This window comes from Gallus gallus, chromosome 3 (assembly GCF_016699485.2).
Source record: "Gallus gallus isolate bGalGal1 chromosome 3, bGalGal1.mat.broiler.GRCg7b, whole genome shotgun sequence".
NCBI lineage: Eukaryota > Metazoa > Chordata > Aves > Galliformes > Phasianidae > Gallus > Gallus gallus.
This window is the reverse complement of record NC_052534.1, coordinates 76,663,052-76,687,241: the sequence shown is the minus strand read 5'-3', so window position 1 is coordinate 76,687,241 and position 24,190 is coordinate 76,663,052. Positions and strand designations below refer to the sequence as shown.

General features: G+C 42.4%; 1 protein-coding gene across 1 annotated transcript; it reads left to right on the top strand.

The window, feature by feature from the left end:
• Window positions 1-430: 430 nt before the first annotated feature.
• On the top strand, window positions 431-24,137 carry NT5E (5'-nucleotidase ecto). The gene is made up of 9 exons (XM_004940396.5): window positions 431-763; window positions 5,134-5,356; window positions 11,019-11,207; window positions 13,249-13,446; window positions 14,422-14,573; window positions 17,952-18,060; window positions 18,594-18,743; window positions 20,278-20,478; window positions 22,141-24,137. Exons 1-9 carry the CDS (start codon window positions 458-460, stop codon window positions 22,296-22,298), a joined length of 1,686 nt encoding a protein of 561 aa, XP_004940453.2. The 5' UTR covers window positions 431-457; the 3' UTR covers window positions 22,299-24,137.
• The last annotated feature ends 53 nt before the right edge of the window (window positions 24,138-24,190 follow it).

The following is a 24,190-nucleotide window of genomic DNA, read 5'->3' as shown; positions in this document are numbered from 1 at the left end:
CAAGCCGTTTATTTAAGGCATCCGTGTCATTTTTTTCTGTCAGCAAACGTATGCCAAGCCACAGCCGTAAGCTCAGTGTTTCACCACAGAAATAGTCACAGAAAGCAATTCGTGAGCCTACACTGAGAACACGAAAGCTGTAATTAAGTCAACTCTTAAAGTCCTTCTCGGGCTGAAACAACACGCTTTATTTTAAGCATCACTGGGGAAAGAGGAGGGGAAAGGCTGGGTGGAACCCTGGAAACAAACACTTTCATCTAAGCTGGAGAAACTCCTTTCGGCGCACTAAACATTCACCAAGGCTTCCTGGGAGCGCTGGAGTTTGTCCTCTCGCCGCCACCTGACTTCTCCTCCGCTCTCAGCCCCCGCCACCCGCACGTCCATCCCCGCGGAGCCACGCGGAGCCGCTCGAGCCCCTCCTCCGCCCGGCGGCGCGGAGCGGCGCGGAGCCCGCGGTATGGCGTACGGCTTGTCCGCGCTCTGCCTGTGGCTGTGGCTGAACGCGGCGGCGGGGCTGCGGCTCACACTGCTGCACACCAACGATGTCCACGCGCATGTGGAGGCGCGGGGCTGCGCGGAGGGGCCGCGGGGCTGCTTCGGTGGCGTGGCGCGGCGGGCGGCGCGGGTGGCGGCGGAACGAGCGGCGCAGCGCAACGTGCTTCTCCTGGACGCCGGGGACCAGTACCAGGGCACCGTGTGGTTCTCCCGTTTCAAGGGTCAGGAGGCCGTGCACTTCATGAACCTCCTGCGCTACGATGCCATGGTAAAGAAGAGCGGTGCGGGGCTTCCCTTCCTCCCCGGGGTGCCGGGCGTGTGCCTGCCTTGCTCGTTTCTGCGGAGTGTTGCAGCGGAGGGGCTGCGTATCTCGGGGGCACAGGGGATGGCAAGGGAAGTGCTGAGCTGGGTGAAGGGCATCCCACTGGGTAAAGGCGTCAGCTGGCAGCCAAGGAGCGGAGCGTGTGCCGAGGCTGCGGAGAGGATGGGATGCGGCTTAAAGAGCGGCTGTCGGCAGAGGCTTGGGGCGAGCGGGCTGGAAGGGCTCTGGTGGAAAGGGGCTCCGTGGAATCGGCAGGAAACGCCGAGACCGGCTTGACGGGTCGAGGAGTGCGCGCCCGAGGGGTTAACTTGGCCATGCCTGCTGGGGGCTGGCAGCCCGGCTGTGTCTGGTCCGGCGGGCAGGATCGAAGGGCACGCAGTGGCAGCGCTGCTTCAAAGAGTTTGGATTTGGAGTGTTAGTCGGAACACCCCCGCTCGTGTCCAGTCCTGCCAGTCCCGGGGTTGTGAGGGGACGTAAGGGTCCGCTGTGAAGTGGCTCCGGCTGCGGCAGGCTGCAGGTAGCATGGGGACCGTCACCACACCTGAGGGAGCCGGCACTGCGCCTCCACTCTGCCTCCTCTGAGCGCCGCCGGGAAGGCTGAGGATTTGGGATGAGGCTGGGGGGATATGGTCACCCTCTGTTCTTAAACCTCTTCTCAGAATGATAAAGAATTACTGTGATTTATTCTGCTTGTGTACAACACCAGAAGGGAAGAGAGGGATGGAAATTATGTTTGGGAGTGTTACTGGATCACAGCTGACAGCTTGAGAGGAAAATCTTGCTCTGAGCAAATCATGTCCTCTGTCTTTATCTTGCTTTCTGTGGAAAGGAGTGTGTTTTCCTTCCCTAGCTCCAGAAGGGAAAACGTTGTCCCATGCATTCTCCTGCCACACCTCATGCCAGAGAGGCAGTGCTGTGAGAGATGCTGCTCGTTGCTGGCTTGGCCTTCTGAACTGCTTAATCTTAAAACTAACATTGCCACGGGGTTTCCGCCCAATGATAATGGGGAAGAATGTGTGCCTGCAGAACTGGGAAAGGCTTTGGGGTTCTGGAGCACAGGAAGATGATACTTAAGATGTTTTTTTCTCCTTCCTTCCCAAATCTTTCTCTTGGCTGGCCCTTCTCGCCCTTAGTGGTTGCTGCTTTGACTGGACCATGGACAAGCCTGGAGTTCTCTCAGTCCTGGTTGTATCAGAAGAAGTTCCTTCAGGCAAAATCAGCAATATTGAACGAGTTCCCGGGGTTAGGAAGATGTCATGTAGGAAGTATCGGCAGTTCAGCTAGGACACCTCATTAGCTTTTTTGTCATAATAAAATGAAAGTAAAAAAAAAATCTGAACCATACTGGATATCCAGAGGCTTGTACTGAATGCTAATGCCTTAGGTGAAGTAGTCAGCCACTTGCACAGGGAGTGACGTAAGAGCTACACTGCAGAAAGGTGAGCCAGTGCTTCTGTAGGGAGAATCTGAGAAGTCACAGCCTTGGCAAAAGGGGTGTAGCTTACCAAAATGGTTGGAGACTGAGATACCAAAGTAGGATTGCAAACAGGATGAAGGGAACATGAGTCACAGAAATCGTTACAGGATGAGGGCAGGAGAGCCAAGGGAGTGTTTGGGGCAGCTTGGCAGCATTACCAGGTTTGTTCTGCAAGTCAGACAAACTTGTTTTTTTTTTTTTTTTTAGATTTCTCATTTTCTCATTGGTGCCCACTATCACTTCAAGCTTTTTTTCTCCTGTTTAGCTAGGTATTGTGTTCCAAATTCTCTTGCCACTAGCTTTCCTTTTTGATGTAATTAACACTGAAATCCACATGAAGTACCACAAAGGCAGGAACTGGAGGGGTGAGAGAAGCATTCTAGTTTTACTTTTAAGTTGCATCCAAATGTTAATTTGAATCCTGATTTTTGAAATATTTTCAGCTTTGATTCTTGTAAAAGGGGGATTATATGACCACGTGCTGTATGCCTGCATCTTTCTGTTTATTCCCCATTGTCATAGAATCATAGACTTGTTTGAGTCGGAAGAGATCTTTAAAGGCCATCTAGTCCAACTCCCCTGCAAGGACAGGGACATCTACAGCTAGATCAGGTTGCTCTGAGTCTGGTCCAGCCTTGAATGTCTCCAGGGATGGGGCATCCACCACACCTCTGTGCAACCTGTTTCAGTGCTTCACTATCCCTATTTTTAACAAATCCTTTCCTTACATCCAGTCTAAATCTCCCCTGTTTTGGTTTTAAACCACTTCCTCTTGTCCTATCACAACAGACACTGCTTAAGAGTATGTTCTCTTTTTTTCTTACAGCCCCCTTTAGATACAGCAGCTATCAGAGCTCTGTGGAGCCTTATACAGGCTGAACAACCCCAGCACTCTCAGCCTGTCCTCGTAGAGGAGGTGTTCCATCCCTTGAATCATTTTTTATATTAATCAGTGTATTCAGATTTGTTGAAGAGTTATTCTCTACGATTAAAAAGTCATAGGAGCTCTGTGCATAATAGTGGTTGGGTAGAGTAAAGGAACCCCAAATGAGCAGCACATCCTTCTCCCCAGAGGAAAAGCCACATCAAAAATAAGACTGCATTATTAGACACCAGTGACTTCTCATGAACAAGAGACTTTATAACTGCCCACATCATGGGAAAAGTTTTGATCAAAGCTTTTATCCTAATGGACATGAAATAATCCAAATGTGAGCTATGAAGCCAAGAGAAACAAGGTTTCATAAGTGGGTTTTTTTTGTTGTTGTTGGGTGTTTCTTTTGGGGTTTTTTGTTGTTGTTTTTTTTTTGCTTCATGTGCTAATGGCTGTAATACACAATTCCAATTCTTATTTCATTTGCAACCGGTTGTCTTGGGGTATAGTTTTATATTTAGGATGAATAAAAGGTATGTGCATCAGCCAAAAGGAAATGGCTTGCTACCATTTTGAGATGTTCCATCAATCTGTCACCGTTCTTTCAGAACATCAGTTAACATCAAAATGAGTTTCCATAGATTTGATCCTTTTTTTTTTTATTTTTATTTCTTCTTATTTATTTATTTGTTTGTTTGTTTGTTACCACAGGTTAGGTTACAGTCAGTATTTGGTTATAAATGGTACACAGTCAGAAGACATTGCATTTTCTGAAGTCAGGATTTTCTTCAAGATAGTTCTCGGTTCTGCTTGAAAAATGCAGAAGCTGCAGCACAAGAACCATTTGCCTCCTTCCCTGGGGTGGTAGCAATCTTCTCACTAGCATCAACAGGAGCAGTTGGTTGCAAATGCAAGATATATAAGATCTTGCTGATGTCCTGATTTTTCCTCAGTGGTGGAGGTACCCACCACACCAGCAACTCCCTGCCTGTGGGGCCAGAGGGGCCAGGAGTCTTGTCTCCCCCAGAAGAAAGACATGACCAATTAATTGCTCAAATGCTTATCTCCCATGCTTGCTGGGGCTTCAGGATCCTCCTTTATATAGTCTGTTTGGAGAATAAAATCAGGAACAAAGATGTGTGTTTGTAGAGCAGGGAGGTATATAAGCCTTTTTAGAAGATGAATACAGCTTTTCCTATTTAACCTTCAGGACGAAATCATGAGCACCTTTTTGTTTAGAAGAGCTGGCTAACTGAGTTCAGCACCCCCATCATACTCTGCTCAGTTGCCACCTGGAATCTTGTTACAGGTGCCAACTTATGCTATCACTGCCTTTCCATAGATGTATCCTTTTCTTTTCTAACACCTCAGGGTGATACAAGGTTCTTGTGTGTGCTGAGCTTCTGCATAGCTGCCCTCTGTGGAGATTTTCTGGCTGGCACTAAACTTGGAGGCCCAGGTGTGTGGCCTCAAGAATTATTGCTAAATATCAATAAATATATTTTTAAAACAGCAATCCAAGCATGAGCTCTTAAAATACGTTTTATTTAAAGATAACATATATTGTGATTGGCTTGTAACATTTTTTCAGTATTTTTTTTTCCTTACACAAAATAGCATGTTTTACTTGCTGGTTATTGTTAATCCCTTCATAGTTAGAGGATGTAGAACTACTGGGTTCCAATCTGAATTATGAATTCTAATTATGAATACAAGCACTTAGATTTTAGATTCCCACTTTCACATCTGTACTGATAGAAGAACATCTGAAAAGCAGAAACCTGAACCATGAAAAGTAACATTTCTCTGTTTGTGGGAATCAGAAATGTGATGGTTTAGACAAGAAATGGTATTCTTCCCTAGAACACGGACCTTGGTTTTCTCACACATACCCTGTAAGTCATTTATAAGAGTATCTGCACAGAATTGGAGGAAGTACCTTATGTTTTCTTCTGCTTTTCACAGGCTTTGGGCAACCATGAATTTGATGAAGGTGTGCGTGGATTATTGAATCCTCTACTTAGAAATGCTAGTTTTGCAATCCTGAGTGCAAACATTAAGGGAAAAACCCCATTAGGAAATCAAATGATGAAATACGTTCATCCTTATAAAATACTACATATCGACTCAGAAAAAATAGGCATCGTTGGCTACACTACACAGGAAACTTCCTTTCTTTCACAGCCAGGTATGTTTTCTTTAATATGTCTATACCCTTTGCTGCTGTTTTATTGCTAATCTACTTGTTGGAACCCAAAGATGATGAATGTTTTCAATTGGAAAGTTTGCTGTTTCGTCGGTATATCCCCGTATGATAGAGCTTTTTAACTTCCTCATTTTTAAACTGGTGAAGGTTTGTTAATTGTCTTGCATCACTGAATATCTAAGAATAATAGGAAGGCCAGTGAGGTTGTGGGAAAACAGGGGGGGTGGTTTGGGGAGTTTTATTGGCACTTTTTTTTTTTTTTAAATATATATTCATATTGCTATTTATCCATTTAAATAAGTGTTAAGTCACAAATACAACTTGTCTCTAGACCGATGTGTGTTCAGACAAATACATCGCTCTGTGTTGAAATTTTACTCACGGATGCCTCCATGCTTTAGCACCAGTAAAAGCAAGGAGAGCTTCTGTATTTTTAAAGCAGAAGTTGCCCAAGATGTTTTTGGCCTTTCAGATATTTCCAGAAATTAGACTAAAGAAGGAACACGCATTCAGCTTTTACCACAATTGCTTCATTCATGAGTAAAATTAGAGTTGTTGAGGAAGAGACTTTTCAATTTCTGACTATTTATTCCATCACTTTAGGGGTTTTGTTTTCTTTTTGGTTTTAGTAAAAAGAAATGGAAATGAATAAATATAAATAAAATAGAATGGAAACATCTGAATCAGCCATAGGAGATCTGAGTCACTGCCTGCTGACTGTTCAGTCCCATTCTAAGAAAATCCAACTTTCTTTCCTAGATTTTTGTAGGTTCTAAAAGGAACTGAGATGCTCTAAGCATTGATTTAATACATTTTTCTGCACTGAAAAAAAGATTTCATTTTATTACACCTCTTTCCATTGGACAGTAATAAAGCTAAAGCAGTAATGCATATCTTTCCTGAGAATATTCACATATTACGATGTAAAACTGTTCCTTCTGTGCCAATTAATTCTCACACTGTTTATTTAAAATACCAAGGAGAGGATGTAGACTTCTGTATCTGACTCCTATTTTTCAATACTGTTTTGGGAGCCCTGTCTGTTTTTTTTCCCAAATGAAAAGGAAAATGGATCTGTATTTGGTGTAAGTAGGCAACAGAATTTCACCAGTGCATGAGAGTGTATCGGTATCATCTGACATCATGCTGAGAAATCTCCATACAGCCAATTTTGTCCAATACTGTTCTTCTTTAACAGTTAATAAAGTAGATCTCTGCTCTTTTTCCAAACAGCAGTGTTGGTGTGGGGATGTAACCAGGTTGATTTCCTTTCAAATAACTCTACTAGAAGAAAATCCAGATGATGTTGGACTGATTCTCTGCAGCATTTAAATGCATCTCCAGCAACATGAAAATATTGTATTGAATGTCTCAATATGCTGAGACATTTTATCAGCAACCACGACTAGGAAAGACAATATTAGAAGAGAAAGCTTGTTAGCTCTTTATAAGCAGCTACAGAAGCACTAAGCTAAGTATATCCCACAATGTAAGTGAACAGCAGGGCAAAATCTAACAGCTACCATTTATAGTGATCAGGGTTTTTATAGCTTTCTGCTTTGCCTTTTCAGTGAGTGCAGGAACATTTGGAAGCTTTGAAAACTGTGAGTTCAAAATATGTTTGTGTATCTCAGTGACTGGAACCTAGGACCCCGCAGTCCTTCAGGCTGATAGAACTGTGGCAGAGGAGGGTCAGTGGCAAAATAAGTATCAACCTAATTCCTTAGCGCCATGAATAACATAAGGAGTGCATTTTAAACTCATTCCCTTGCTGATCTCTATATGCTTCTCTCAGATAGTGCAATTTGCCCAGACTGAGCTGTAATTGCTTTGGCATGCTATATACTCTTAAGACATTTTCGGGACTTCATAATAGGAAGCTTGAAAATGCTGAAATGTGAATTCCTACACAACTATTTTCCACTGTTTTTGTTTTTTTTTTTTATGTTATTTTTTGAATGTATAGTTTCTTCCATCTTTAAACCTCAATAACAAAACGCAGTTATTAAATTACAGCTTGTACTTTTCATAGTGTACAAAAGCTAACATACTAAAACAGACTAAAATTAAGAAGTCCTTAAACCTCAGTGTTGCTACTGTGAAGGAACAATTATTCTCTGCTGAAGGTCCTGTTGATTTTACTGTTGGGAAACCATAGGGATAGGGAGCATTCAGTGCAAGTTATAGATGAGAGCCAATTGGCAGTTTTTCTGAAGTTCCTCTCAGAGTGGCTGCATACAGCTATCTCAGCTGAACGCCCAGCCATATGTCCCGCATGAGTTGTTCATACCTCCATATGCTGACAGACTAGAGTCTGATAATCTCAAGGTCAACTTTCTTGTATATGATGCTACCAACTCACTGAGTGTCTGACTTGTTCTAGATGTTCTTTATGTTGTGAACTCCCCAAATAATTAATGTCTTTATCTGTCCCAAGAAGTGTTACATACCTGCTATATACCCATTTGTAGTTGTTAAATAATATATCTAATTTTGTCCACTGTCTTTCATATAAGGTACAAACCCAAAGTAGCTTACTCAAAAAACCCTAACGGCAGAAAAATATTTACTAAAAATGTCAAGTTGGCCAGTTTTCTAAAATGTAATTTTAAATTCCATTTATGCACTTTGCTCTGGCTGGCTTGCATAATATTTTTAACATGCAGCCAGTTCTTTTCCTTGGTTCAGTTTGGTTGTTTTATCTGAAAATCTACCCCTGGCTAAAAGGAGAAGAGGACATCACCTCAGTTTAATAACTTGAGAGAGAAGTGAAATACTGACAGAAGCAGTAGATACTCCTTAGTTAAGGACCGTATTTCAATTCAGATGTTTTTTTAAAAATGGGCAGTGGAGCACTAGGCACTATGTTGCTTTTTGCCTCATTCCTTAGAGAAATGAGAAATTCAATTGATCTTGCAGTACCCCACTGTATAAGTGTTGAACCTGCTGGCCAATTTCAGCTAAATTTGATGAAGCAATACAGTGGCCGAGACGTGAAGCTGTGTGGTGTGACATGGCTAGCTCAAGGAGAGGCTGAGAGCAGTACTTGCATCCCCAGAGCAGCAATCCCTTTTGAAGGTACAGGGAACTGCCTGCTGTCACAGCCAGTCCACGTCTAGCCCTTCATTTGGAGATCTTTGCTCTCTGCGGAACTGATCTCCACGCTGTGCTGTGCATGTCTGTTGTAGCTGATCCACAGATGGTTCAACAAGGCCAAGTGCAAGGTACTTGAGATGGGGCAATCCCAGTATTTATACAGACTGGGGGAAGATCTCCTTGAGAGCAGCCCTGTGGAGAAGGACTTGGGGGTCCTGGTAGACAAGAAGCTGGACATGAGCCAGCAGTGTGTGCTTGCAGCCTGGAAGGCCAACTGTGTTCTGGGCTGCATTAAAAGAGGAGCGACCAGCAGGGAGAAGGAGGTGATTGTCCCCTTCTACTCAGCTCCTGTGAGGCCCCATCTGGAGTACTGCATCCAGACCTGGGGCCCCCAGTACAGGAAGGACATGGAGCTCTTGGAGCAAGTCAGAGGAAGGCCACTAAGATGATCAAAGGGCTGGAGCACCTCTCCAATGAGGAAAGGTTGAGAGAACTGGGCTTGTTTAGCTTGGAGAAGAGAAGGCTCCAGGGAGACCCCTTTGTGGCCTTCCAGTACTTGAAGGGAGCATATAAACAGGAGGGGGAATCGCTGTTTATGAGGGTGGATAGTGATAGGACAAGGGGGAATGCTTTTAAACTGAGACAGGGAAGGTTTATGTTAGACATTAGGAGGAATTTTTTCACACAGAGGGTGTTGACACACTGGAACAGGTTGCCCAAGGAGGTTGTGGATGCCCCATCCCTGGAGGCATTCAAGGCTGGATGTGGCTCTGGACAGCCTGGTCAAGTGTTTGGTGACCCTGCACATAGTAGGGGTGTTGAAACTCGATGATTATTATGGTCTTTTTCAACCTGGGCCATTCTATGACTCTGTGGTGAGATGAGCACAGGAAGGGCCTATATTCATGGAGCACTTCTTGGACTTTGTCTTCTGCAAGGAGCTCAGTACTAGGCCCAGCTTCAGTCAAGCCCACAGAGAGGCTGAAGCTGGTGGCCTAGAGAAGGAAGGCTAAGGGGGGTATAATTCAAGTCTTCCATTGTCTTAATAGAAAGAAAACAGAAAGAGACCTTTCTGAGAAGAGTGCAGAGGAGGGACAAGAGACAATGGGCTCTAGTAGCACCACAGGAAATTATGGCAGGATGTAAGGAAAAAATTAGTCATGCTAAGAGTGGCTAAGCAGGTTGCCCAGTAAGGCTGTGGATTTTCAGCTTGCTTGGACAGGACCTGAGCAGCCTCATCTGGCTTTGAGTTCCTGCTCCAAGTAGGTTTTGGAGTTGATGGTCCCTGGAGGTCCCTTCCAAACCTCAATTAGTTTCTGACTCTTTGATCCTAAGAAGAGGTCCTCAAGAAAAAAATGTGGGGATGCTCTTCACAATTTGCTCTGAAATGTGCAGTACAGAGATTCCCTCTGGCAGTTGTAGAGCTATTCAGCGGGTGTGGTGGGTAACCAATTTATATAACCCCCTTTTATCTCTTCTATTGTGGCAGTTTCTTCTTCATTTCCTGAGACATTTTGCATTGAATTAAGAATTAGTTTCACTCCTCCCTTTGTTATGAAATAATGTAAATCTTTCGACTTTACAGGCATATTTCAAAACTGCCTGATCAAAAAACTGCAGGAAGAAGAGGCATTAGGTAGATGAGGAATTGGTTGAAATGTCATTCAGTTGTCTTCACTGAACAGTTAAGGCTGACAGTTTGTTGACTCTGTTCTTAAAACCTTGTTGAGGAAATTAGCTTCCTACATAGGAAGTCCTTTTGCGCAACCATAAGCTGACCAGGCTGAAAATCCCTATTTGTCTAATGTTCTTGTAACTGTCACATTAGAATAATTTCAGCAGGCACAGAAACGTTTCAGAAAGATTGTGAGTTTCCCAACATTGTAGTCCGGAAGAGCTTTCTCCTTTCCAGACTTTCCATTCTTTATGTTCTTGTTTTGGGACAGCAGCTCATTTGCTGTGCAGTCATTTGGCATTACTGATAGAGGTTCACATTAGATGAGATCATTTGTATAACAAGGCAGGACTCTGAAGTAGTTGATCCTTAATGCCTCAGAAAAGGGGAAAAAAACGAGATGAGTATACAGTAAAAAGAGAGAGATTTAACCCAAGTGGAGAGGGAAAATCTCAAAGAAATACAATTTGGGAAGAAAAAAGCTTCATAGTTCTATGTGCAAATGTTTATACCCAAGCACTTGCTGACATATTTTGTCTCCTTTTTCCAGCTAAATAATAATAAAAATAAAAATAATTGGCATTACTATTTTTTTTATGGAGTTATAACTTATTTAGTATAGGCAAGTACATTTCAGTACCAAAAACTTGAATTAGTCTAAGCATGCAGATATTCTTGAGAGGCTGTAGAACTTCAGATCGGGTTAGGAGCTTGAACCAACTACAAACATTTGAAAACCACTGCCATTCAAACTTCCATTAATTGTACAAAAAAGAATCCAATATGACATTTATGTGTTAGAAAAACTTGTAATTAAGATGCTTTGTAAATACATTCATTCACGCTTCCTCCTATTTTTTTTTCCCCCTCCAGGGAATGATGTAATCTTTGAAGATGAAATTGAAGCATTGCAAGTGCAAGTGAACAAACTTACAGCAATGGGAGTGAACAAAATAATTGCACTAGGGCACTCTGGCTTTACTGTGGACATAAATATTGCCCAAAAGGTGAAAGGAGTGGATGTTGTTATTGGAGGACATACAAACACATTTCTCTATACAGGTATTTTACTTCATGCTGAAATGTTTTTTCTAAAACAAAGCTGAAACTGACTGTCTTTAAACTCAGAGGACTTTCACAAATACAGCTTACTGCCAGCAGTGCTGGCCATATTCATACCTGGTACCTATCCATAACTTCACCATCATGGTGATGGTGATAATATGTGATAACAGAGACCGGTCTGTGGAGATGCTGTACTCAAATATGCTGCCAGCAGCTTGCAGTTCAGGGAGTTCCCAAGCCTGCAGCAGCTCCTTAGTATTTCCTAGTCTCTGCTGGAACTTCTCTTCCCTGAACATGCCCCATTTCCCCTTGAGCCCCTCAGCCTTTCCACACAACAGCTGGTCGTAGGGCATTCCATCGCTGAGCTGCATGTCCTGCAGGGACCTTGCTCTTCTTTTCTTATTTGCAGCCTCCTGCCCGCTGGTGGCATTTTTCTGCAGTTTTATTGAACTGTTTTGGAGATTGTAAAATGAAGGGTGGACACAGTACTCAGTGTATGCATTCATCATGGATCTATATGGCAGAATGCAGACTCCTTTGCAAAGACTCATTAGCCATAGATAGAAACTAAAATAATGACCAAAAAGCGTAACTTTCTCTTGCTAATGTTCCATTCATTCAAAGAATAGAGAAGATCAAAAACAGTTCCTTTTCCAGTTCCAAAAAAGTTAAAGCCACTTTTGTATGCATAAATACTTTGGGGTTCTCATTAGTTACGGGGTGTCTTCAATTCTCAAAATAAAAGACAAACAGTGAAGGGACCTGGATTCCTCTAAGAAAACAACTCTGTTAGCTGGGCTAAAAGTTGGAAAAAATGGTTCTCTTGTGGACTTGGTTCAGCTTGTCATTTGTTATAGTCATTCCCTCTTGAGGAGAGATTAGAGATGAATATGATTTGCATTAGAGTTCTGGAAGGAACATTTGTCATGCTTATCATCCCCGGATTTCATGCTACATAAACAACCACAAATGAGAGAAAAGCAGCTGTGCTGTGAGCAGTGGAAGTTGGGAGTGTGCTTTCCTTCCACTTCCCCGTCTACACGCCCACTTGCCCCCGCCTGCAGGCAGCCCAGCTTTCACCCATTGGAGTGAGAGGGAAGCAGTCCCATGAATAGAAAGGATGGAAAGAGCAGCAGGCTGTGGGGGCTTTGCAGCAGGACCTGTCACCATGCGTGAGACACCTCTCGGAGCCACTTGACCTGGGCCTTTGCTGGCAATGGGGTAGAGGTGCTGATGGGAATATCAGAGAGTGCGATGCTACTCAGGTATATTATCAAGGCCACAGGGAGGCAGCTGGCACCCTGGGACAGGTGCTACATGGCTCACTTTGCCACTTCCTCCCCTGCATGATATCCAAACCCACAGTAGGCTATGCTGATTGAGCCAAGAGCTCTGGAAATATCTTGCTTTAATGTATCTATTTCCAAGTCTTACGTCTAAACACTCTTTAAACTTTGCAGGACAGTAAGTTTTAAATCCATGACTACTTAACTCTCATGCTGATGAAATTTTCTTTTGCAGCAGGTTTGGATCCTGTCTGAAAGTTTGGAGACTAAGTTTGGTATAGTAAAAATCAGTTGGGTGTTGATAAAAAAAAAAATTACAGAACTGCTCGTATGTATTCTGACTGTGTATTATCTCAACACCTTTTTTTTTTTTTTTCTAGCTGTTACAGAGCAATGTAGTGTGAAGGCTTTTCAGACAGAGGATGGGATATGTGCACTACTTAGAGGCTTAGATTTGGATCATCAGAATGAAAAGTGCCTTTGTTGCTATTGTCACATGATGTCATTGGAGGAGTGCATTGTCACAACTTAAAAAATACTGTGGTGGTTATTAGAGCCCAAGTCCTCAAAACAACATCATCTCCTATGAGTTAACATAACTGAACAACTAAACATGCATTTGCCCTCATAGTTGGTTCTGCTTAATATCCCATTTCTTTTTTTAAGGATAGGAGGTATTTGAAATGCCATTCTTACAGTTCCATGAAGGGCACGTGAGCTGAAGCCCCTCTTTACATGGTTGTTTTGCACAGGAACCCCTCCCTCCACTGAGCAGCCAGCTGGCCCATATCCCTTCATGGTTGACTCAGATGATGGGAGGAAGGTGCCAGTGGTACAAGCTTATGCTTATGGAAAGTATCTTGGTTACTTGAATGTTACATTTGACGAGAAAGGAAATGTAGTTGAAGCAGTTGGAAATCCTATCCTGCTGGACAGCAGTGTCCCTGAAGGTAAGTGGACTTTGAATTTGCCTGCTCTACTACAGTTCCAGTATTACTGAGTTAAATGCGTAGCACGATGCTGCAGAAGAATTCAGCTTTCTTCCTGCACTTGCAGCTCACTCCAGTGTGGAGTTCAGGCTGTGTCACTGTTGTGTCCATTTTCCTCTGTATTTCCTTTTCTAAAGAGTGAGATATAAAGGCCCTTGAATATACACAAATGCAATGTATGTCTTTGCCTGTTTAAAATCACCAAGAGTCCTTTTGTGGGAACTCAGGTAATACATTATCTTTCCACTTAGGAGTCAGTAAAAAGCAAAAATTCAGACTGATAGGTGCTCTGATTTCATAAACATACAATTTTAACATAACATTATAAATGTTGCTGTTGCTGACAAAGTTACATGGCAAATGGTTTAAAATTAATAAAGCAGTTATGACATATCTGCAAACATTCTTGTACCTATTTATTTTCTGATAGAATTAGATTTGCACAAATGTGTGTATAGAGTTAACTTCTATAATGGGTTTATTCCTTGGCACTGATACTTGAGCAAGTATCCCTTTCAGCATAGCATTAAAGGGGAAGGAACTATCTTTAGAAGGGGTGAAAAAAAAGAGATGATGTGAAGGCCAGGCTCACTTGTATATTACAAATTCTTGAATAGAAGCTGCCATCTGTCAAGGCAGATGCCAGAAATCCCATTGTTCAGAAGTTGCAGGACTGAGTGAAAATATGTGTAAGTGGAATAGAAGAGAGGGCCTTGCTGTGGTGAGAGAATAACTTATTTACTGGTTTGCTCAGTTCTGCCACCTCCCTCCCTAAGCTTTGTTTAGAATGAGTGTGGATGCCATACTGTTGGAAAAGCCTCTAGGGAATGGGTAACATTTTAGAAACACAGAGAGTGTGGATTTTTTTTTCTATGTTTTGCATATATTGAAAATGCACGCACTGCTTATTTTACACTTTTTTTTGCTAATTCATAGATGAACAGATTAAAGAAGAAGTAGAAAAGTGGAGAAAAAACTTGGGGAATTACTCTAAAGAAATTGGAACAACTAGTGTTTATCTGAACGGTACAAGCGAAGCATGCCGTTTCCAAGAATGCAACATGGGAAACTTGCTTTGTGATGCTATGGTAAGAAGCTACCACCACAGGTGGCAATCACATCCACATATTACTCTAGGGTGATCAGATGAAATGCTCCGAGTCTCTGAACTGTCACTGCATGAGCTCTCTGCTGCTTTCTGTCCCTATAATATCTCATATTTCCTTTGAAAGACCGGGCAGGAGCAAGGCTGCAGTGAATTCTCAGTATTGATCCTCACATAGAGAACTGTTTGTTCTGTTGAGGCTGCAGTTTTAAGAGTGAGGGAGAGCCAGTTTAGTTACCCGTGACTCTGCTGGTCTGATTCTCACTCTGACAAGTGAGCGTGCCCAGTGCTTTTATTTCAGCCAGTGCTGGCAGTGCCCTTTTACGGACTTTTTGTGAAATAGAGCCAGAACTCAGGAGCTGGAAAGTCTTAGGGTGCTTTCCAGACCTGAGAGCACCGCCAGCCCTTGCTGTCCCTGCACACCAGGACCCAGTGCCAGCCCCAGGGTCAGATCCCATCTCCCCACAGCCCTGCCTGTCCCCAGGGAGGTGCCCAGTGTCTGGAGTTGTTCTGGTGATTCTGGCTGCCCCACTCCTGGTCAGGGCCTTAGGACAGGCCCTGGCAAGTAGGCTTGCCCTATCATGTCAATGGAGAGACCCAAGTGCTCCCAGCACACCATCCTGGCGCTCTGTTGTGCTCCTACATGTGTCACTGTGCTTCATTGCATCAGACCAGAAGTCTCTTATCAGTTTTAAACCAACTGGTTTGGGTAGTTTTACTCTCCCACAGTAGCACCATTTCCTTTGCATGCTCCAGAAATTTTTGCCAATGTGACTATTTCCAGAAAATGAGAATTGCCATAGATCTCCACTAGCATTGCCACAAAATCAAACTGCAGTTAATAATAACTTTTCATTTAGATATTTCCCAAAAGCTGTTTATCCAGTCCATCAGGCTTTCATTGTAATCCTTATGACAATTTTTAGTTCATGGGCTGACTTCCAGATAAAATTAAGATTTGGGGATTCTGCATTCAATTCTGCTAAAATGGCAGTACCTTGCTTTGTGCTAGATATTATATATTTATTAATTAAAAAAAAAAAAAAGTGATCAAATACTTTGACACTCTTTAAAATTAAAGAAAATCGTGTCATTGTCCTTCAGAAGTCTGTGGACTTTCTTGATACATGTTGTGTGTTGGGATGTAAAATTCTGTTCTAGCGAAGTAGATATCTGTAGTCAGCCATCTGCATTCGTCACAGATCCACATGGGTTACCTTTTATGTTCTTTGCAAGATGAGTTCTACATTTGCTTTCCTGTCTGGTGCTGTGCATTCAGGGGTATCAAGGGATAAAACAGACCTGTCTGAAACATGGGCTTGAATATTTAGAGTCGTACTGGGAAATCTGGAGATTGAGAAACATGGAAAGATTGTTTAAATAACTGTTCATAACATGAGTCCATGTAGTTCAGTGATGCTTCTCCAATAGGAGCCAGACATCTGAGAAACAGGTTGACAGATGTAGATGGCATTTTACAAAGCACTTTGAAGGAACTCAAAGGGAAAACAACTGCATTGTTAGCTGCAGCACGCAAACTCTTGTTCTAAATTGCCTCTGTGTTCAAGGCTAAGAGAGCAGAGAGAGTAGGAGCACATTTTAAACATATTTTTTTAGGTACTGAGGAATTACAGATTTATAATCATGATGTCTGTTCCAGGACAATTACTAAATCAGAAGGTATAGTTCAGACCGAAAAAATCAGCAACAGGCAAAATCAACTCATTAAGTATGAGAATTCCATTCAAGAATGGATTTGACCTCAGAGAATAACAGTGAGTGTAAGCTGGAGCAATAAAGGATTTCTGCACCTACAAGTTAGAAGTCACAAAACACCCAGTGAAGGGATGCAGAAGAGAAGTGAATGAACCAGAGCAGAAAACAGGAAAATCCATCCCAGTGTCTCATCTCCAAAAGTGGCTGAGGATGGTGGTGAGGGCAGAGTGTACATATGGACAAGCCTATGGAGATGTTGTGTACTCCAGTATGCTCCCAGCAGCTTGCAGCTCAGGGAGCTCCCAAGGCAGAAGCAGCACCTTTGTATTCCCTATTCACCACTGGAACTTCTCTTCTTTCAACTTACCCCACCCCCCTTGAGCATTTCCGCCATTCAGCATTCACAGCATCCGGTGGAAGGGCGTTCCACAGCTGTGGACCTGCATATCTTGCTTTCTCCAATCTACTGCCTGCTGTGCTCTGGCTGGATGCCTGCTGGAGGCCAAGGAGCCATCCTTGCACTGCAACATTTGGTCCCGATTCACTCTCTTCACAGCACTCATGATCTTATGCATGTCAGATATTTTCCTTCCACTGTCCTTTACCAGGACAGACAGACCTAGCCCACATCAGCATTCCATGATCAGATGCGTTTCAGTGTGTTTGGCCATCCTTGTAACCCCTCACTGAATCTTTTCCACCTTTTATTATTCTTGAAATGAGAAAGTACGTTGATTCCTATCCAACTTCCACATGGCCTTTTTGATATTTATTGATTTCTGTCATGCCCTTCCCGTAGTTGTCTCTGTGCAACTGACGAGTCATAACCATAGCCATTCCATTATGGAAATAAGTCCATCCTGTCCATTATCCTTGTTTCCTTTCTCTTAACCTTTTCCTTTTCTACTCAATTATTTCTAATGATTGATTCTGTAGGCTTGTCATCCTTATGCAACAGAGTAAATCCCTGACCTCCATTTTCTTGACTGCTTATGATGTCTCAAGCAGATTCTGTTCTGTCCTTGCAAGTTGCTTCTGTCAGAGTTTGGACACTGTTGGAGACATGATGCTGCATGAAGTAGATTTTTGGGTCTGATCTAATATGCCTGTTTCATATTCCATCACTCTTCTACACATTACTTCTTTGCCAAGAGCATTCCAAAAATCAAAAACCAATCTCAAAGAAGCTGAAAAATCTTAATTCCCTGCAGTGTGCAACAGGAGCTCCATTATTCAGTACATTCCCTACATATTTGTATTGTACAGCTGCGTTTAAAGTTCTATTTACTTTCTGATTCTCCAAACGTGCTCAAATAACTTGTCTTCCATGTCACAATAGTTCAAATTAAAAAAAAATCATCCTTTGTTCATCTGTCTTTCCCTGGTAATGTTACGTACACGTAGACCATGGGAAAAGTTGAGGGCTCACTAAAGAAAAAGGCAAATATTTTCCTTGTTAAAAGTTTAAAAAAGCAAAACAATGTGATCTGCCATATTTTTTTTTCATCAGTATTTTACAGTCAGTAAAAAGGTAATATTGAAGAAGACAGAAAACCTTTTGCTTGTTTTCAGTCTCAGAGTGTAAACATCCACAGCCTGGACTAAGCGAAGACTAAAAATCAGTTTAAACATTTTCCTTTGGTAGCTTTATGAGAATGTCAGACGTCCAGATAGAAAGTCGTGGAACCATGTTTCACTGTGCATCCTGAATGGAGGTGGGATACGGGCATCCATCGATGAACGGAATGCTAATGGTACGTAGAGCTACGTGCTGAATGCCAGCTTTTCAAGAATGAATTAGCAAGTTATTATGCGAGCCTGAACATAGTGTTAGGCACGGGCTTGTTTTGATGGGACATTCTGACATAGTTATCTACTATTACAGTGCAACTGCACTCAAGTTGACATTAGCAGTTTTTAGTATTGTTTATACACTGTGCTTTTTATAATTTCATTCTCACCTTGCTGCTGTGGAACAAAGGAAGACAGTGGCTGTTCTTCACCTCCTACTGTAGAAAGACATATGCTATGGTTGCTGGAGGCTTTCTGTAGTCTGCCACGAAACAAATGATTTTTTTTTTCTGAATGCTTGAAATTTTACGGATCTCTTTTTCCTGATATCGGATAAATGGAAACTGAAAACAAACACTGTTTTTTTACTTTAGCTTAATCCTTCTTCAGGGCTACATGAGTTCATCTTAAGCAATTGGAAAAATTGCCAGAGTTAAAGACAGTAAACTTTTTTTTTTTTTTCCTAAACCAGTGTAAATAAAGTCTCATTCCCCAGGTAGCATCACTATGGAAGATTTGCTGTCTGTTTTGCCATTTGGAGGTCGTTTTGATTTGGTAACACTGAAAGGTTCCACACTGAAAGAAGCTTTCGAGCACAGCGTGCGCAGGTATGGAAGAGGAACAGGAGAGCTGTTGCAGGTTGGAGGTATGCTTTCTTCCTTCCTTGCCTTGGTTTTCTAAAAGAACCCTCCTTTCTACAGGTCTTGTTTGTCTGACACTTAAAAGACCTTTGCATTGCCTCTTTAAAAATGGAAAGCAAGCTGGCAGTGTACTCCAGCTCTGTGCTTCATCTGTGACAGCTGACACTATTTATCCTGAAGATGTTTTAGCTGAGCTGCGCAAGCCCCACAGCACATAAGCTATCACTGATTCTTCAGCAGAGACAGGATTCCCTGTTGTTCCAGTAACCCCAAAGTGGCAGCAGTTCAATATTTTAATTAACTACAGGAAGGCATGGTCAGCCAGAGCTTTAACACAGTAATCACTGCAACAAGCTCCTGTTTTCAGATCTTCACCAACAGCCTACCTTGTACCCCACACCAGACTTCCCTGCTAGTTGCTACCCATTGTTGGTTTGTCAAAATCAGTTTGTGCCACTGCCTGATGACTGGGGATGTACTTAGAATTAGTCCAAGCAGGCCATGGAATTACTCCAGAGAATTTCTAAATATTTTAGAGACAAACAGTTAATATTAAAAACATATGCATTTCCTGAAACACAGCTCCCCAGATATTTATCCAGATGCATGCTAGGTTACAGGCATGTTTATTCCTGCTCTGCCTGTGATGCTGTGTGGATTTCTTTGTTTATGTAGCAGAAAAGCCAGGCCCAAGGGTAGAGGCCAAGCAGTTTTCCTCCTTGCCTCTCCCCACACAGCCTGGTGATGGGGGCACTCACCCCTCATGAGATCCAGAACCCCCATATACCAAGGACACAACCACCATCTTACAGGTGCAAGTGCTCTTACCAGTGAGTTACCTACCACCAGGGTAAGGCAGCAGCGCTGCCTTCTCTTACAAAGGAAGAAGAAAAGATACCTAGTAGCTCTGGGAACAGTCTGGGACAGAAGATGCAGAGAGGAAGAGAGCCAAGGTCAGATGAGCTGCTGTGCTTTGGGTTGGCTGTTAGTGGCTTCCTGAGCAGCAGATTCTTGGCAATGCTGTTCTCACTGCCTAGCCCTCCACAGGCTTTGCATGAGGAGGGCTCATTGTGAGAAACATTCATTCTCCTACAGTGAGTAGGAGCTGCGAGTCTTGGCTTAGCTCTCTTTTCTTCAGGGCAGCACTCATTACCCACAATAGGTTGCCTGGTTTTAAAAGTCACTTCACTGAATAAGACAGTGGAAAGAGAAAGCAGATGCTGACAGCAATCAGGGACAGTCTTTTCAACCTTGCAGTTTCCAGTTTGTTTCTGGGGAGTTACAGTAAGAAGAGCAGATGATCAGACAAGTGAGGAGAGGCAGTATTTCAGCAATTCTCTAAATTCACGTGTTTTCTTGCATAAAAGTTGATTTGAGCACTAAGAAAATGGGGCATTAACTGGTATCCCTTGAACCAACATAACCTCTCAGCCACAGAACCGAATGTATAGAATCTTAAAAATGATGGAGGATGCTGCTTCTAGCGCCATCTGTTCAACAGGCACTGCCTAAAGTGGCACTCAAACCTATTTCCTGCAGGTATCCACGTGGTCTATGATCTCTCCAGAGCCCCAGGACACAGAGCTGTTAGCATAGAAGTGCTTTGTACAGCCTGCAGAGTCCCAGCCTACGTCCCATTGGAGATGGATGAAGTATACAACGTGACTCTTCCATCCTATATGCTATTTGGTGGAGACGGCTATTACATGCTGAGAGACAACCACATAACATACAGCAAAGGTAAGTATGGGCTCTGAGAATGTAGCAGACAAACCCTAAGAGTTAAAAGATCTTTCTGTAGCAAAAGTGACAGATTTTTTGCTTTTATTGGATAAATTTGCTTCTAATCTGATGGCTCTGGAATGCTACTTTTGGTTTTAGTCAGCATCTGCACTTTTTTATTTCAGTTCAATCACAAAAGTTTCAACAAGTTCAAAAAGTTCACAAAGAAGGTGAACCTCATCCATTCGGCTCTGTTAAGAGCACAGTTCTGAAATCATAGCAAACCAAAGAAAAAGCAAAAAAAAAAAAAAAGAAAAAAGAAAAGAAAAAACAACAAAACAAACACAGTGGAGAGTAGGTATTGCGTGCTGCCTTGCACTTGCACTAATTAGTAAACAATGCATTTGAAGGAAAGGTGCCATTTCCTTCAGACCTCATACTTGCACTCTGTGGAGGTATTTGCAGACAGAACGATCACCTCTGCTAGTCCAGGACATAGAACAGAAGCAAGCACCACCAAAGGAGGGGGCATCAGCCCACACCCTGACAGCACCATGCTTCTCATGAGCTCTGCAGCATGATGCTGTAAGGCAGCCGCACTCAGGGTGCTGACAGAAGCCATGCTACAGAGAGAAAAGTGTTATCCAATGCTATATTAAGATCCTTTATCGTAGCACAAACTGTTAGGACAGCATGCATATGGTTGATGTGGGGATCTTTTAGGGCAGAAGGAAACTTTTAAAGTTTTTGAGATTGAAATTCATTATATACATTCTGTGTTTTCAGAAATAATGCCCTATCTAAAAAAAATTCTTCTAGAATCACACCCACATCATACAGAATTTTCACTTGGAACATTCTGATCCCAGAGTGATTATACTTCTGGTGATTTAGTTAAACATGTTTGTACTACCAAAAAACCACTTCCTTTCAGAACTCTCTTACAGACTATTTTTTGGTTCATCAGGATGTTTCAATTTAAAGTTGATTCTCACGAGCAGGAGCAATGTTTACAATCAAATTCAGTCTGCAGTTTATACAGGGGGCTGTAGGTTTTAGTAAATAACTGTTGATGCAGAAACGAATTCGCAGAGAGAAATCCAGTAGAAGCAGTGAAAGGTGACCAGTTTGAAAGGTTCCTGCAGCATCTTTCCTTGTGTCAGTGGAGCAAAATGGAAATTACTTTGAAGAGGGATGTGTTGCACTTCGGAAGTGCAAGAGCCTGGATCAGAAAGAACCCATTGGAGATGGTTGGCTGCAGTAACTCATGGGGGGGGGTCTTCAACCATAGACAATTTCTGTGCACAGCACAGCAGTACCCAGATCAAATATCCTTAAAAGAAAGCCAGCTCCATAGCACTCTATACAAAGGAGGTGGGGACTACCCCAATTTCCATTGTAACAGAAGCAAACAAGAAAGCCAGCCAACTGAAAGGTTTTGTTCTCCAGTTAAATATGATTTCACCACAACTTTTTGCTACAAGCCACCACAAAGTGGCGGTTTTATCTCTTCATAAAATCCATCTCTCTGCCCACTCTACACTGCTCTGACAGTAAGCTGCCTGAGTCAGGAGGGCCATGAATATAAAAGAGGTCTTTAAGACTAAATCTGTGGTTGTAAATTGGGTGCAGGGCTTGGCTGCTGCAGAGAACGCTCATCATTTCTGCTTGTTTATTTAGGTGAACCTGACATCGAGGTTGTCTCCCGTTATCTTGATAGAATGAAGAGAGTTTATCCAGCAGTTGAAGGTCGAATAAAGTTTTCTTCTGGGAGCCTTATCCAAGGAAGTCTTACCCTGATTTCTGCTTTGCTCACTGTAACTTTCTGGCATTGCTGATTTTTTTTTCTCAAGTGTTTACATTTGGAAGAAAGGTGGAGGATAGAGATGGTGCTGAGGTGGGGAGGACTGTTCTCTTTTCTCAAATCTTGAAACAAACATTTGGGTTTCTGCAGGGAGTCAATTAATAGCAAGGATTGTCTTCAATCCGTCCATTTTTGAAGTGAGTCTGGGGCAGAATTGATGGCTTTCGTCACTTTGAAAGAGCAAGCACAAACTGGCATGACCCACCATTCAAGTTGAGGTTTCAAGAAGCAAAGTAGCAGTGCTCCATCACAAAATGACCACTGACCAAAATGGGATATTTTTAACTCGTCAATTCTTCCAGCTGCTTTAGTGAGTTGATCGAGAATCTGATTCCAATAATGTAAATGAGCTTCTAGAAGTAGATATATTATAGGCGCACACACTTCTCTTTGACCTCCACTCAGGGTCTAAGCTTTGTATCTCAGAAATCTAGCTTGCTTCCAGTTATTATCTTACCTGCACCGATGCCCAAAGGAGCTGGATTAAACTCAGTGCCATTAACAGCATCGGTCCATTTATGTGCAATTTAAAAAGTGTTTTGAATTTACTTTTTAAGGCACAACAGCTTACTAATGTTTTTCCATTAATAAAGCTTGATTTGATTTCGATAAATTTTGACAAATCAAATATATACCCTCACCAATTAATATGAAAGTATCTGAGGTTATTTTCTAGGCAGATGCTCCATTTTACACTTGCGCAGGAATCCCAACAGTTATTGGCACCAGCAGTGCTCACAGAGGACACCAGATACACACAGATGCCTGCAGCGCCAGGGCACATTTTGGAAGTTTCCCAGTAATGGAGTTTTTTACAGCACAACCTGGCTTATCATAGCAGCGATCATAACTCAAAAGCCTCTTCCCTGTATGGAGAGACTGCTTTAAAAAAACCCAGCTGTAAGTGCCAAGCTGACGAGTATCGAGTCAGAAATAGGATGAACTGTGAAGTACCATTCAGAACTGACATCAACATACTTCCATATTGTTTACTGCTTTATTAAACGGATGTGCAGAATTTGGAATAAACCTACCTTGATTTTCCGGGAAGCAAATGACACTTTTTCAAGAGCAAAGCTACTCACCTCTTCAACTCACTGTGCCCACAGATTATGTGGAGAAGGTGCATCATATTAAGGTAAATTACAGTGTGCTTAGATTTCAAGACCTAATGATTAGCCACATAAATTCAAGAGTTGTGAATGAAAAGATTTGATTACAGAGTTGCATTAGTTAAACTGTTAGAACAGGGCGACAAAGAACAGCCAACCTTGGTGGCAGTGGTGACTTGTCAATATAACTCCTAAAGTTCTTAATTTACAGAATGGCCTTCCCCAAACCAACATAAAACCAATAACAGAGACTTTACGTACGGACTGAGCTGTATCTGCGCGTCAGGTATTTTGTTGTGGTTTGTTGTGTTTGTATGTTTAAATAAAAGAAGTGAGAACAAACTCCTTTGGCATGCCCAGGGGGAAGTAACACAGCTACGCCTTCTCTCAGCAAGCAAAAGAAAAGGTTTACAAAAGCAACACAGACAGTTAATGCAAACTGTACAGACAAAGAACATTAATACTGTATTACTTTGGCTCATTTGTAAAGGCAAAAAAGAGGAACCATCTGAAAAGCAGAATCTCAAGGAATGTTTAAGATATGCAGATATCTCCGTGTTGTTCCGTGAGTAAAACTTGTTAAAAATCCCTGCATGTTTCCTTTGCACAGTCTCTTTCAGGAAGGCTGAGCCAACACATACAGGTTTACTGGAAAAATCTTCCACACATTTTTGTACTAATAAATTTTTAGAAAACGTTAAGAACAGACTCACGTCGTCTTCTTTTCTAACCCTGTAATCCTCATCTGTTCTTC